Source organism: Gouania willdenowi, chromosome 7 (assembly GCF_900634775.1).
Source record: "Gouania willdenowi chromosome 7, fGouWil2.1, whole genome shotgun sequence".
NCBI classification, from domain to species: domain Eukaryota; kingdom Metazoa; phylum Chordata; class Actinopteri; order Blenniiformes; family Gobiesocidae; genus Gouania; species Gouania willdenowi.
In genome coordinates, this window is record NC_041050.1 from 15,995,016 (window position 1) to 16,008,756 (window position 13,741).

Here is a 13,741-nt window from a genome sequence, read left to right on the forward strand (position 1 = left end):
GTGTGTGAGAAAGCTGAGTGTGAGCGTATTGTACGCCAGGGTGAGGTCTAAGTGTGTTTGCTTTTTCGATCTGAATAGAATGACTGCTTTGGCATTCGGTTTCTCTCTCACACGAGCTTGCACACATACACACACTCAGACACACAAAGAGTCAGGAAGAAGGGTACAATGCTGTCCTCCCCTCCTCCTTCCACTAAAGATGTGGGTTTTTTCTTCCTCTCTCCCAGACTTCCTGGGAGGGGTGCACTGCCCTTTGTATCCAAAGGCACTCTCTTTCTTTATCTTTCCTTCTCTTATTCTTCCTTTCTCACATACACAACGCACAAAGACCGAGGAAGAGGACGGGGAGAAGTCTTTGACTTGAACATGGAGAGGACTGAACTGTAGAAGTGCAAAACACAGAGAGGGAGGGATCCGGAGAAAAGAGCAGATCATTAGGAAGAAAAAGGAAAAAGGAAGATGCTTCCATGTAATGTGCTCTTTTTTTTTCTTTTTTTTTTTCTGCGGTTTATAAGAGAATGACAGGCGGATGTCTGGGTGGAGAGAGCGGCTGTTTAGTCTGAGGCCATGTCATGGGAAACGTACTCATGCCCTCTGGGACTTATTCATACCCTGGTATAACATGCATGCAAATACACACACACACCCCTCTGTCATGAGACCAAGGGCGAGCAAGGTTGGAGGTCAAGCACTTCAGTAATGGAGCAGGAAGTGATGGAACAGTCGGCATACACAACATAGAACTGCTTCTAACATGTGGACAGCACTGACAGACAGCTGGTGATGGTAGGCCATAACTTTTTGGAAGCTGAAAGGCATTCAGTCAGCTGCTCGTAGTCCAATAATACCTAATCAGGGATACGCACTACGCACATGCCTCGGAGAATGCAAGTGTAATTTATGAAGATAAGATTTGCTTCTTATATATCTTGTAAGCCTCTTTCAAAAATACATTTATTGATGCATGTGCCAGACAAGTGGTCCAATGATGTTGGCAACAATCTGCGCCACAGCTTGAGAAATGGTAACACCTAAATAGACAGAACACAAGTGGCTCAAACACAAAGTTACAGTTGATCCAGACATAGGAGAAGGTTCAGGGAAGTCTGCTGATGCAGTCACATCATATGATATAAAGGTTTAGAGGGTGCCCAAGACTTAAGAAGGGAACCATTCTTATACTTTACTAATGTCATTAGTATGGCAGAAACGATGTATTGCTTATTATTATTATTTTTCTTTTTAGGGCAAATGTCTGATGAAAAAGGTGCCAAATGTTGCGTATTTTTCTGTGCCTCCTAAAAAGTTCTCCTACTATAGAGCTACTTTTTCCCATCCATACTGATATAAGGCCGATTCATTGCACTGGATGAATCAGTGAATAAATCCTCGCTAGTATCAGTGTCAAACCCTAAAATAACTTTATTTTGTAAAAGAGCAGAAACAGGAGGACAGTGGACCTGGTTGGAAAGCTGCTACACATCTGCCTCACTCCTTCCTTTGCTCTACGATCAGCGTTAACAGATCTCTTATAATGAAATTTCATCCCATACCAGTGAAAATATGTGACTTCTGTTGGTTTAAAGAGATTTAGTTTGGCCTCCTGCCATACATGTAAAAAGTCCAGATTTTCTTCTTTTGCACAATCTCAGACTTTATAGTAAAAACTTGAGTCTGTCTGCAATAGCAGCTTTGCCTCCAATGTCTCGTCACAGCAAATGGAAAATTAAATTCCATTCTTAGTAACAATAATGCCACAGTCTCAGAAAACCGACTGCGCTCAGATCAGTTAATCCGACGCTGCAAATTTAGGAGCTCGTAAAATGATTTCATCATACATTATCTCACTTGTTTCCTCCTTCTGTTTTCTGCATTTCATCTTTTATAGCTTTTTTTTATGGCGGGCATGCACAAAGTAATATAAAATATGCCTTTGCCTTAGTTTTCTAGTGTTGGCACTTTAATGAGATTATTTTTAAATATATTACATACATTTGCTTCTGTATAGACCAAAAGCATCTAAATATATTGATGCAGAATTGTCCAACAAATTTAGTCCGATTTTAGCAATTAATGTATCAAAATGTGTCGTTGCCCGGGCAACAATGACCATAGCTGTGGTTACCAGAGCAACATGGTAATGGCTACCCAATAAAACACAGTGAAACAGTGACATCACCACACAGGAATGACTGTGGGCTCCTTTGATCCGCAGGGATCTTCTTAATGTAAAAGCTGATATTGTGAAGGCCCCTTCAAAATAAAAGCGGATTTTGTAAAGATTTCCTGTCCTACCTGTCTGACACAAATCCTCATTTTCTTCAGGTAATGCAAATAGTCTAGTTTTTATGAGTCTCGCTGAGTTTCCATGCTCTCATTTTTATGATCACACTCTTTCTTTATGCATCATATGCATTTTGGCATGTCAGGTAATCATTCGTTCCTGCTCTTCATCACCTGCACGCTGCCAGCCTATCATGAGCCGCTTTGCCCATCAGAATACTGCAGAAAATTGGAAAAATGATTAAGATAAAAACAATTCAAATGAAGGCGATATATGCTTATTATTTGCCTGATTAGATATATTACTGATAAAGTAATATCAGGGTTATATTTACTTACCAAGATGTTTTCAAAACAAGTAAAAGATTTTGAAGTGAATTAAAAAAAATATTACACAAAAACTAACAAGAAAAAGACAAAAAAAAGCAAGTCTTTTTTTTATAAAGAGGTACCCACTTTTTTTATTTCAAATTGTTAAAAACAACTTAGTCCATCATAATACGTCCTCAAACACTGACCTACATGACAGGCTGCAAAGTCATCATTCATGCTGAACATGGAGATCACTCAACCATAGGCTTTCATTCATACATGTACTTGTACAATTTGTGACATTTGCTGAGGTCAGTCCCAGGAAAATACAATGCCTTCTCTGTGATGGAGAAGAGAGGGCTGGTACACCCGCACAGAATAACACACACACACACACACACACACACACATTCCCATGAATTCCTAGGGTAGGAAAGGGGCTGATTTGGAATCTGGGCCACGCAGCTCATCTGAATTTTTCCAGTCACTTGCAGCTCTTCACCCCACAACCACACGTCATGCACGCTCATGTCACATCTCCATCACACAAAAGTTATAGATCGCCCAACGCAATAGAACTTTCAGTTGATCAACGTCCACAATTCTCCTTTCTATAATCTCTACTTCCTCCATCCGAGCTCCTCTCAAGATCGTTTGTCATGATTGTTTTCACCTTCTTTGTAAAGAACAGGATGTGGAACGCTAGAGCACACTATGGTCTCTGTGTCTTCTTCCCGTTGCTGCTCCTAGGGGAATTGTCATTGTTTCCATTGTGTTTTGTACCTGCCTACCTGCTGTCTGTCAATGAGCAACAAATAAAAGTCTCCCAGGCTGCTTCCCAGAAAAATACTATCTATGGTGCTCGGCCCACAGCAGATTTGTTCTCCCAGCACCCTTCAGGCATAGATTTTAACTTTATAGAGAGTGGATGTGACTTCCTCCCTTTGAAGCCTTCAAGGAATCTAGGACAATGCTGAGGAATTGACGCTTAGAGGAAGTCACTTTTATTTGAATTGAAAGAAGGAAGGAAGGAAGGAAGTAGGGAGAGAAAAAACAACAAGTAGCTTCACACTGTTTTTGAAACTGAGACGTGATGATGTTGGTAATTTCTTCCTCTGCAAAATCAAAGGTGTCTAACGCTCTGATCATAGCTGGCAATTAGTTGGCTCCAAGCAGAGGTACCTCCCCCACTTTGAAAAACACACACCTTGACAGCATTGGAGTTATTACCTCAGGTGCCAAGTCTGTATGACTTATTTTGACAATGATGAGTTTATGAACGTGGGTGGAGGGGGGAGGGGGGGTGGTGCTGAAAATATTTCACTCTTCAAAGGGGGGCGACAGAAAAAAAAAATCAAGAACCACTTCTTTAAAGTAACTTATTCCTATTGGCTATGAATGTGAATCCATCTGGTATCTTTTAAATAGACTAATAGAAATCATTGATCTTACTCTTACATCTGCCAGAGCCGAGACACGCACTCAATCAGGTAGAGCGTAATTTGCTGCAGAGTTTGCTGGAGGCCAAAGAAATCGGGTGAGGACAGAAGAATAGGTGTGTCTGGGGGGGGGGAGGCATGTTGGAGAATAGAGTCTAGTCAGAGAGGAGGGCTACCATAGACGTACACACACACACACACACACACTGGCTGGGTCCACTGTTCCTTTCATTCTCTTTTTTAATAATTTTAGATTTTCACCTCCTCCTCCACATATTTTTTTGAACTATTTTCTGTCTCTCCCGGTCTGTATCTCTCAGACATTCTGTTTACAGTCTGACCCCCAGTTACTGGTGATAGGAATCGCTCTATCAACATAATGGCTTAATGACACGCACACGACTGTTGCCGTAACGGCTACTACAAAGAGCCAGGATGTTGCCTCGCGTGTGTGTGCTTAGCAAGCTTCACACAACACGCAACTTAATCATCACATTTCTCTAATGATTTTTTTATTTTATTTTTTCCACCCCGACCTATTGCATCTTTTCATCACATTTCGCTTCTAACACTTCTGCTTCACCTCCGTGGACACATGAAAAAAATTCCTCTTTGCAGTCTGGGTGGTCTTTACACGAGCACAATCACTTACGCGCACGCACACGGTCACACAAACACATGCGCGCACACACAGTCCTTGGTTTTCCTCAGTCTGGTAATGCATTAGCTGTGGTTTCCTGACTTCGGCCAAAACACTGTTAGTAGTTTACCACAATAACCGCTACCTCCACTGCACAGAGCAGTACCAGACCCATGTACTCGTCTACATGCATGCATCACTCAAGTGTGAAATGGGTGAACATAAACACCTGAGAGGATTGGAGCCAGTAATTAAAAATATATGGTACAGGAAATTAGGAACCAAACTATAGACAAATAAAAAGATATGTCCTGGTCGCGACAACTGATCACGTATAACTTTACGATTGCTGACAGGGGCAGTGAGAAACTACGATTATCACTTCATCATGGCACCTTTTGAAGGGAGTCACTTAAAGTTAATATGTTCAAAGCGGCAAATATTGTGCAGGAGCTCCAAAGCTCTCGCTGGGTGTTCCAAGTGGTCGGGAAAGGCTCATTGATACAAGTGAGAAGCGAAGGCACATGTTCCATGTCATCCGATCCAACAGATGAGCTACTGTAGCTTGAGTTACAGAAGTTAATGTAGCTTCTGATAGGAAGGTGTCAAATCACACACATCACACTTTGTTGCTTGTCAGGGGGAGCAAAAGAACGGCCACAACAATACCAGACAGGTGATCTCACTTTATTGTCTGATCGGTTGATTAATCAGGGTCATTTTCCTCCCAGCTATTGTGGCAAACAGACGCTGCATTCTGGTGACAAATTGTTTTGCTCAGAGCCACACATAGAACCCCACAGATCACTGTGGTGTTTGGTACAAAGTGTTCTCAACGCAGACACACACCCTCGGGCACCGTCTTCATACACTGATAGAAAAGAGAAGGTCTCTCACAGCGGCTCACGTGACAGCTCATTTCAGGCACTGCCCCTGGAAACCATGATTGTCATAAATCTCGACCTCCTTTGGTCGGAGTTGCTTGGAGCACCTCAGCTTCTAAGGGGCTGAATACCTTAGAAGAGTCAACTGTGCTCATCGTCTAAAGCAAATTGCAATTTAGATTTCCACACCCCATCTCCACCTATGTACAGCTAAGGTCATTTAAGTGTGCGAATAACCAGTAGAAAATAGAGCCTGTTGCCTTGCAGGATTGTCTTCTTGGTTGCTACAGCACATACATTTGAGCTCACTTTGAAGAGTTCTCCAGTGACAAGTGTGAATGATGTCATATAGTGTAACAGTCTAGTGTGGAAGTGCTTTGTAATGTGGACTGTTCCCAAACAAATCCCTGTGACCTCCACAGCCTAGAATATGTGCTCGGAGGCTAATCCAGGCTGCAGGGCCCAGCGGGGCATGCTGGACCGTTGGACACATCCTGATGGGGATTGGATCGGCTCACCACTGTTGTAACCTTTTATACACCGTGATGAAATTGGGAAACTGGAGCTTGCCGTGCTCGCTGCAGTTGTGCTCTTTGGTATGTGTGTTTGTGTGCAATGCGTGTGATCGGGTTTCTAAAGTTTTTTTGGGATGTAATGATTTTTTTTTTTTTTTTTTTTTTTACCAGGAAGTCAGAAGACACATTAGAAATGATAGGATTGTGCATGTTACTGGTAAATAAATTCCTCACTATGGTTATTATTACATACATTTTTCGGCGGTTAACTCGTCCTCCACATTTAGTCTGATTGTACCAAACCGGGTACCACAACATACAGAATACTCGAGACAGTGATGTTATTTTCTGGCATTTTCATAAGTTTGATGGTTATTGTTTTTATTGTCAAAACAAATTTGAACAAATGACCCCTTCAAATTACATACTGATTCCATGGTGTACACTGATGGTTATACTGACTCTGAGGAGGGCTTCATCTTGTTTATCCTTGCATTTTCTTTGGGAAATGCTGTTTGTGTACTTTTATATTGTTTCCTTATTCTCTCACTCACGAGCAGTGTGTGTCATCTGTGCGTGTGTGAGCATGTGCGGTATGTCCCTCTGTTTATTTATCTTATTCTAAATCAGCCTAAACTCACTAATTGGTCCAGTTCCACAGTTAGGTAATGAAAGGAAATGAACAATTAAGCCTGTATTTGTAGGGAATGATGTGTGTTTGTGTGTGGCTGGATGTGAGCAGTGATGAAAGGCTCAACAGTCCCCCGATGAAATTATTCATAAGATTAATTTTTTGGATTTGATTTTATTGTGTAACAGCCAGCGTCATTGGCCCTAATGCTCTCATCAGGTAGAGTGATTCCTGATGGAAGTTTGGGACCATATTTCAACGCCATAAACTCAACATGTGTTTCAAGTTTTAAATGAACACAGCAAACCCTGGCTGTCGCAGGATCTCATGACAGCCCCAAGAGTAAAGCGTCATTGAAAAGTTAATTTATGTCTTTTTTTTTTTTTTTTTTTGCATTTTCAAACTGCTGATCTTTCCGTACTCCCTCCAAATTCTCAACACTATTGCAATTTTTGCAGATACCCCAGTGAGATCTGCTCCATCACACCCTGTTTCCTGGAGTTGACTTCTATCGCTTCAATATCGGTACACAGAGCCTCTGTAATCTGTCCTCTGAGGGCTCATGTGGTGAAGCAATTTGAAGGAGGGGTGGAAGTAGGGAAGTACGAAAAAGAAAAAAAAAAACGCTCAGGTCAAGGCTTATGAATAAAAATAACATAGGGCTTGCTTGAGCCTTTAATTCTCTTCAATAACAAATTAGCTGACCCTTAAAACTAATATTAACAAGTGCTTTTGGAAAAAAAATCATTCTTTTAGTTTTTGAATGAGGGCTACGGAATAGTATCTGTTGTAAAAGCAAACAAATAAATGATTGCCTAAATGTGTATCACAAAACTATGAAATAATTACATATTAGATATAAAAATATATATATATCACTTCATTTATACATCTAATTCGTTTATTATGCAGTCTCTCAAATATGACTAAAAAGTAGATTCCAGAAAGTTGAGATCATTTTATTTAAACACTGTGCTTTTAAATACATGCTGTATTTTCATTAATTTAGTGCTTGAGGCTAAACATGCACACACACAACACGGTAACACGTGTGCACACACACACAGACACACACACACACACACACACACACACACACACACACACACACCACCTTTAAACACATTCATGATACGTTTTTTAGTTATGCCCAGAAACCTGAGTATCAAAGTTACTTTGCCATAACGGCCACAGTTCGCACACACACACACACACATGCACGCACACACACACACACACACACACACACACACATCCTGCCCATTTCTATCTACAAGTGGGCTCTGTCAGTGTTTCCTAGCCACACATCCAGCCAACTGTTGCCCTTCACTCTATTTTTATAAACCAAATGAACCGGCTTCAAAGGAAAAGCATTCATTCATTTTTAAACCTCTTTTTGTGACACATGTGAGGAGAAGATTCGGGGAATTCAGAATGCAGTGACAGGCCCAGAGGTACAAGGGTTAAATGATTTGGAAGAAAGGAAAAACTTAAGGTTGTACTCACAAGTACGTAGTGAGAGGGTCGAGGCTGATGGGCACAGTGGATAGTCCCATCTCTGAGCAGTCCACCATGATAAAGATGCCATCTTCTTCACAGTGGCACGGAGAAGGACACAGTGCCACTGTCCCCTGTCTCTCCTGAATCCGTCCATGTCCCCACACTCCAGGCGTAGAACTCCAAATTCCAGCAGCGACGAAGAGGAGCAGAAGCACCAGCATCATTCCTGACTGTCCACCTGCTTCTATCTACACCTGCCTGGTTCTTGCCTTCTTTGCCTTGTATTATCTCCAGAGGGCTGCTTAATAAATACACCTAGTGAGTCTTCTTTTAACTCCTGTTTCTTCTTGTTTCTTCCCTTTTACACAAGTTGTCCTCACTAAAAATCTGTCCAGTCAAAAAGTTGCTTTCTTCATCTGCTTGTCTCTCAGTTGATTTCAGAAGCTTCAGCTCTATCACCTCTTTATTTCTTTCTTTCTCTCTTTCTTTCTTTCTTTCTTCCTTTGCTTTTCACAGCCTGTCCTCGAACACATTCACTTATTCTTCCTTGGCTCTCCTCCTCTCCTTGTAAATATCATTTGCCCACTCTGTCTCTCTCTCCTTACCTATTGTAGAAAGAGCCTATGAGTTGTGAGTGAGGCAACCTTATTGGTTCATTATTTAGGGATGGGCTGGAGCATCTCCGGAAAGTAGGAGGGGCCCGCAGTTCTCAAACTTTTCTCTCTCTTTCTACCTCTCTTCATTCTACAAATCCTCACTGAATGTAAATACATTAGAGACAGGAGACAGCGGGAGTGTTTTGAGTGGCAGAAAGAAACACTTTGTAAGTAAAGAACAATGGAAACACAATATGGAATTAAGGAAAATGTGTCTACGCCCATGTGTTTCTGTGTGTGTGTGTCTCAGGGCATGTGACTGAAAGTAACTCTTTGGAGGAAATTGGAATTTTGACACTTCAGCACCTCACAGTCCCCAGAAAAAGCAGAATCCAGAATCTCATAAGTCACACCTTCTCCAGTTTCTGCTGCCGGAATGTCACGATCGCACACACGTGCACAAACACACGCAAGCATGCATGCACAAACGCACATGGATGCCCAAAGATAAATAACAGACTGAGTGATCGGTGGGAAGGAACTCTCGTATCCATTTCACACGCACACACTCCGGTCCACGGAGAGAGCAGTGTAGATTTGTTAAGAAGTGTCAGCTGCCTCCAGCTAAAGCCTGTCTGTATTCCACAGACCCTTTGTACTCACTCACTCTGAATATTGACAATAATGTAATCTGATTTCACTTTTTAAAATGTATCGCATACTTTTATCGGCAAATGGGCTGAGTATTCTAATCCCAGTGCAAAAAAAAAGAGTGGTAAAGTAGAATAAAGAAGGCTTCCTTTCATACATTGCACAACTAAGTTTTACATAATGTGCACGACTAAGTAAAGGATGTTGCATAATATCCTAGTGATGCATTTGGTAAATTAAAAAAGATCAAAGAGGAAAAAATTGGCGTGTCTTTTAAAGTGTTTGTTAAAACCATCGTACATCTTGTATCAAACCATAAAAAGCTGCATTTGGAATAGAAAGCAATTATTCCATTGCCAAAATGACCACAACAAGGGTTGGATTCAATTGTCTCTCACAGCAGTTTAGGTGATTTGGAGGTTTTATAAGAAAATGTACTAGTCCTAAAACAATTCACCACAACCACTCGTAGATTTTTCAGTTGGTTATTCCAGTTATGTATGCGTTGTGTTATTTTTATTGTGGAAGAGCAGTCGGTTTTCCTGAAAAGCTGAGGCTTGAATTGAGGAAGTGAGTCTTTGGATTGACAGCAGCAGCATGTCACACATAAATACCCAAAGGCACACATGCAATGCCCAATCCGAGAATGCAATGGCACACAGACTTAAACACGGCACCCGGAGTAAAGTGAAGTCATTTTCTCTACTTGCCAGTCAGTCTGTCTCTTAGTCGTTCTGCTGCGTTCTTTCTCCACCGTCCTTGGTAGGCTGAATAGTTTCTCATTAATTAATTAACATTCCTATGCCACTGTGTATTCTGAAGGGCCTTTGTTGCAGCCCCACAAAAACTCTTTCAGAGCTGTTTTTCACAACCTCTCTCTCTCTCTCTCTCTCTCTCTCTCTCTCTCTCTCTCTTTCTCCCTCTCTCTCGGGTGGAATGTCTGATGTATCTATATGTTTCTCTCACGATGTTTTTTAATTCAAAATTATTTTTGGGGAATTAAATTACTGAGAATTAAAGGCTTCTGCTTCGTGTTTACATGTAATTCCGAATTGAGGTTTACATGGAAAACAGGTTTATTCGACTTTATTCAATTCCGCTTTAAGTCTAGGGGTTGGGAAGGGTTCTGATTGGACAGGGGGCGAACGTGACATATCACGTCTATCGGGAAAAAACACATAACCAACCTTTTCTTTTCCGCTACAACATAGAAGACCACATAATAAGAACTGTTTTCATTTTTATTTTGATTGTAGTTTTGACGCAGCAGCTTGACAATAACATACAGTTTCACTTTCGTCCGCTGAGCAGGAGAAGGAGATAGAAGTCCGTACTTTGGCCAATTAAAGCCAACAGTTAGTGCAACAACCACTCTACCTCCACTATAGAGGATGCTGAGTGGAAAGAGAGCTTTATGATGATCGGCGCATCATTAGAGAAGCTCTGTGATCTGGTTCAAGGCTTTATGTCAATGAAGCCTGTTCCGTTTGCTGATGTCCATGTATGTGTGTAATAAATCTGTGTGTTTGCATGATTGTCCGCATGTTTATGCTTCCATCTATCCAATCTTTTCATTATATCCATGTCTTCTAAGGCTTTTATTAAATAAACAGTCTCGGCTCGAGTCCGGGCGGCCATCTTGGATTATGTTGTCACCAGCGCCTCATTGCGACAGGACGAGCAAAGGTGAGTTTAAAGGAATTAAAAGGGAATTATAGCTCTCCTGTAAACGTGGCCATTGTTGGTTTTAAAAAGTTGAGTAATTCACGAACAACTAATGTTTAAGTATGTTTTTCTCCCTGTACCTCAATGTACTCCACTGACTAGCAGTAATACCACGAGACACACACATGCACACAGTCACATACACACGTTCCTTTAACACCTGCAAAATTTCTCCCCTCCTCTACCTTTTTTCAATCTGGGCGTGTGCCTTTTTTTTCCTTTTTTTTTTCTTCGTAAAAATGCTCTTTAATCGTCTGGCCCTGGGGTTGGGGGTGGAGGGGCCAGAACACACGTAGTAAAACGACTTGTTTTCCTGGTATCCTACATTTTTATAATTTTTTTTCTTTCTGTGACTCTCTCTTTTATCCATTTATCTTCTTTGTTTCTACAGAAAGAGGCAGAATACACACACACACACACAAACACACACATTGATAAATGTGTGGGTATGAGATATGAGTTACTGTCCACCAGTAGAAGACAAAATATTATTATTCAAAGTTTAAAATCTATAGAAGGATTCAGTGCAGTGCTATGAGTTTTAATGTAGAAGCCTTCAAAAAAAAAAAAAAAAACTGAGCGTAAGTTGGATAAGAATATGTTGTGGGTTTTTTTTAAATTTTTTATGAGCTTACTTATACATCCAGAATCCTTCGAGAAGCAACTTTGGAGACCTGAATAACTGCAGCATTATATCACAATCCAGTGGTGGTACAAAATTGCAAATGCAAAAAAGGTGTTCCCATGGCGCTTTTGCGACACATTTCAATAACGAAACATCTGAAATTTCTCCTCATGAAAGCGTAAAAACTTTCGAGTGTTTTCGCGAAATTCAGGTGTTTCTATTACCAGTTTTTTTTTTAGATTTGGCACATTTCCAAGGGCAATGGAAATGCAGCTACTGACAGCGTCACATTAAAAAATTATTCACAGGTCACCTGTGAATAGATGGACCCATCAGAGAGATGATGTGCATTAATGTGTGTGTTTGTGGTCAGTGGGAATTAGGCAGCTTGAACAATAGGTACAACAGTTACCTTTGTGGTTTTTCACCACACACACACACACACACACACACACACACACACACACACACACACACACACACACACACACACACACACACACACACACACACACACAGTTGAGCAAATATTTGTACTGTCAGTGCCTCTCCAAATGCATTGGTGCACCCATATTTTCTTTTTAATATTGCTCTCCTCGCTTTCTCACACTCTTGATCATACACATGCTAACAACAGATCAAAGCCAGCGCTACCTCCCCACCCTCTCCGCTGGGCTCCCTCAGCTCTAAACACTATCCAAGCCACAGCAGCCTTCAAGACACAAAGACAAGTAGCTACCTGACACCTGACACTAACTTGAGAGCACTCAGTAAGGCCTACCTGGGAAGAAAACACACACACACACACACACACACACACACACACACACACACACAGCTACCTGAGCTACTTGAAGCCAGAGGAGCTTATTCAAAGAGATCAGAGAAAGTAGCCGTGCAATTGAGCTATACCCCCACTAATACACACACACACACACACTAAACATTTGCTGGTTATCACCCATAATCACTGCGTCCTCCTGTAAGCACCTTTCCTTGACACAACTCTTCTTACCTCAATCATACAGCTATGTTATTGATATAAACGTCTTTGTAAGCTACAAACTTTCAGAGTCTAGCTGATTTAGTGTTTCTAAATATAATTGCAACCCGTCTGCCTTCAACTGCACTCATGCATGTTGAGGCTGCACAGAGGCAATCGTACGCTAACTCAGGTATACACAGCGGAAGTAAGTGAGACGCTATGGTTCGCCGGTGGCGGCAACCTAGGTGTGTGCTCCGGCTTTTCATGTGAAACCACCTGAAAGCCAACAAAAGATCTGTCTCCTTCCTTTCAACCACCCCCTCCCCGCCACTCCATCTCACAGTACAAAGGAAAGGAATGAAAGGAAGAGCACCGGAGGAAAAGGATGAGGTAAGCAAGGAGGATGCAATCTTGGGTAAAGGTGCTGAAAAAGAAAGTGTAAAGATGAGCAGCCAAAGCCAGGAGGTTTTTCGTGTATGTGTTTGTCTGAGATGATCATCAGCCCTTAGGGTAATGTTCAACAACAGTGCTCGCTCAAAGAATTCAATTTCTATTCCCGAGTTCAGAGTGGAAAAGTACTGGTTTTAAAAGCTATCTTTGAATTTACAAAGCTGTGAAGTCATTTTAAAACTTGCATGCAAGGAATTTGAATTTGTAATATAATCTATGGAGTTTTGCCATCCATAACATCTTTGTCTATCCCAGCTCACTGAGGGCATGTGGAAGGGGGAAACCCTCAAAATATTATACAAACCAAACATATTTAATTGAACAAAATCAACATTTTTCATGAGTCAGCATTGGAAATATATAGCAAATAAGCAATACAGAAGATGTAATGCACTATTTATCTATCTAGCATGTCAAAAGCTTTAGTCTTTCATTTCTAACAAACTCACCTGTCTCCTCACAAAGCTCCTTTAAATTTATGCAAATGCTAAAATGCTAAATACAT

General features: G+C 41.2%; 1 protein-coding gene across 1 annotated transcript in view; it reads right to left on the reverse strand.

Moving 5' to 3' along the window:
- The window catches only part of lgr6 (leucine-rich repeat containing G protein-coupled receptor 6), a 42,476-nt gene extending 33,628 nt beyond the window's left edge, over positions 1-8,848 (reverse strand). Inside the window, exon 1 of the mRNA XM_028452762.1 lies at positions 8,211-8,848. Coding sequence (XP_028308563.1) covers positions 8,211-8,428 — 218 coding nt within the window. The 5' untranslated portion in view covers positions 8,429-8,848. The remainder of the gene's footprint in view (positions 1-8,210) is intronic.
- Positions 8,849-13,741: the final 4,893 nt, after the last annotated feature.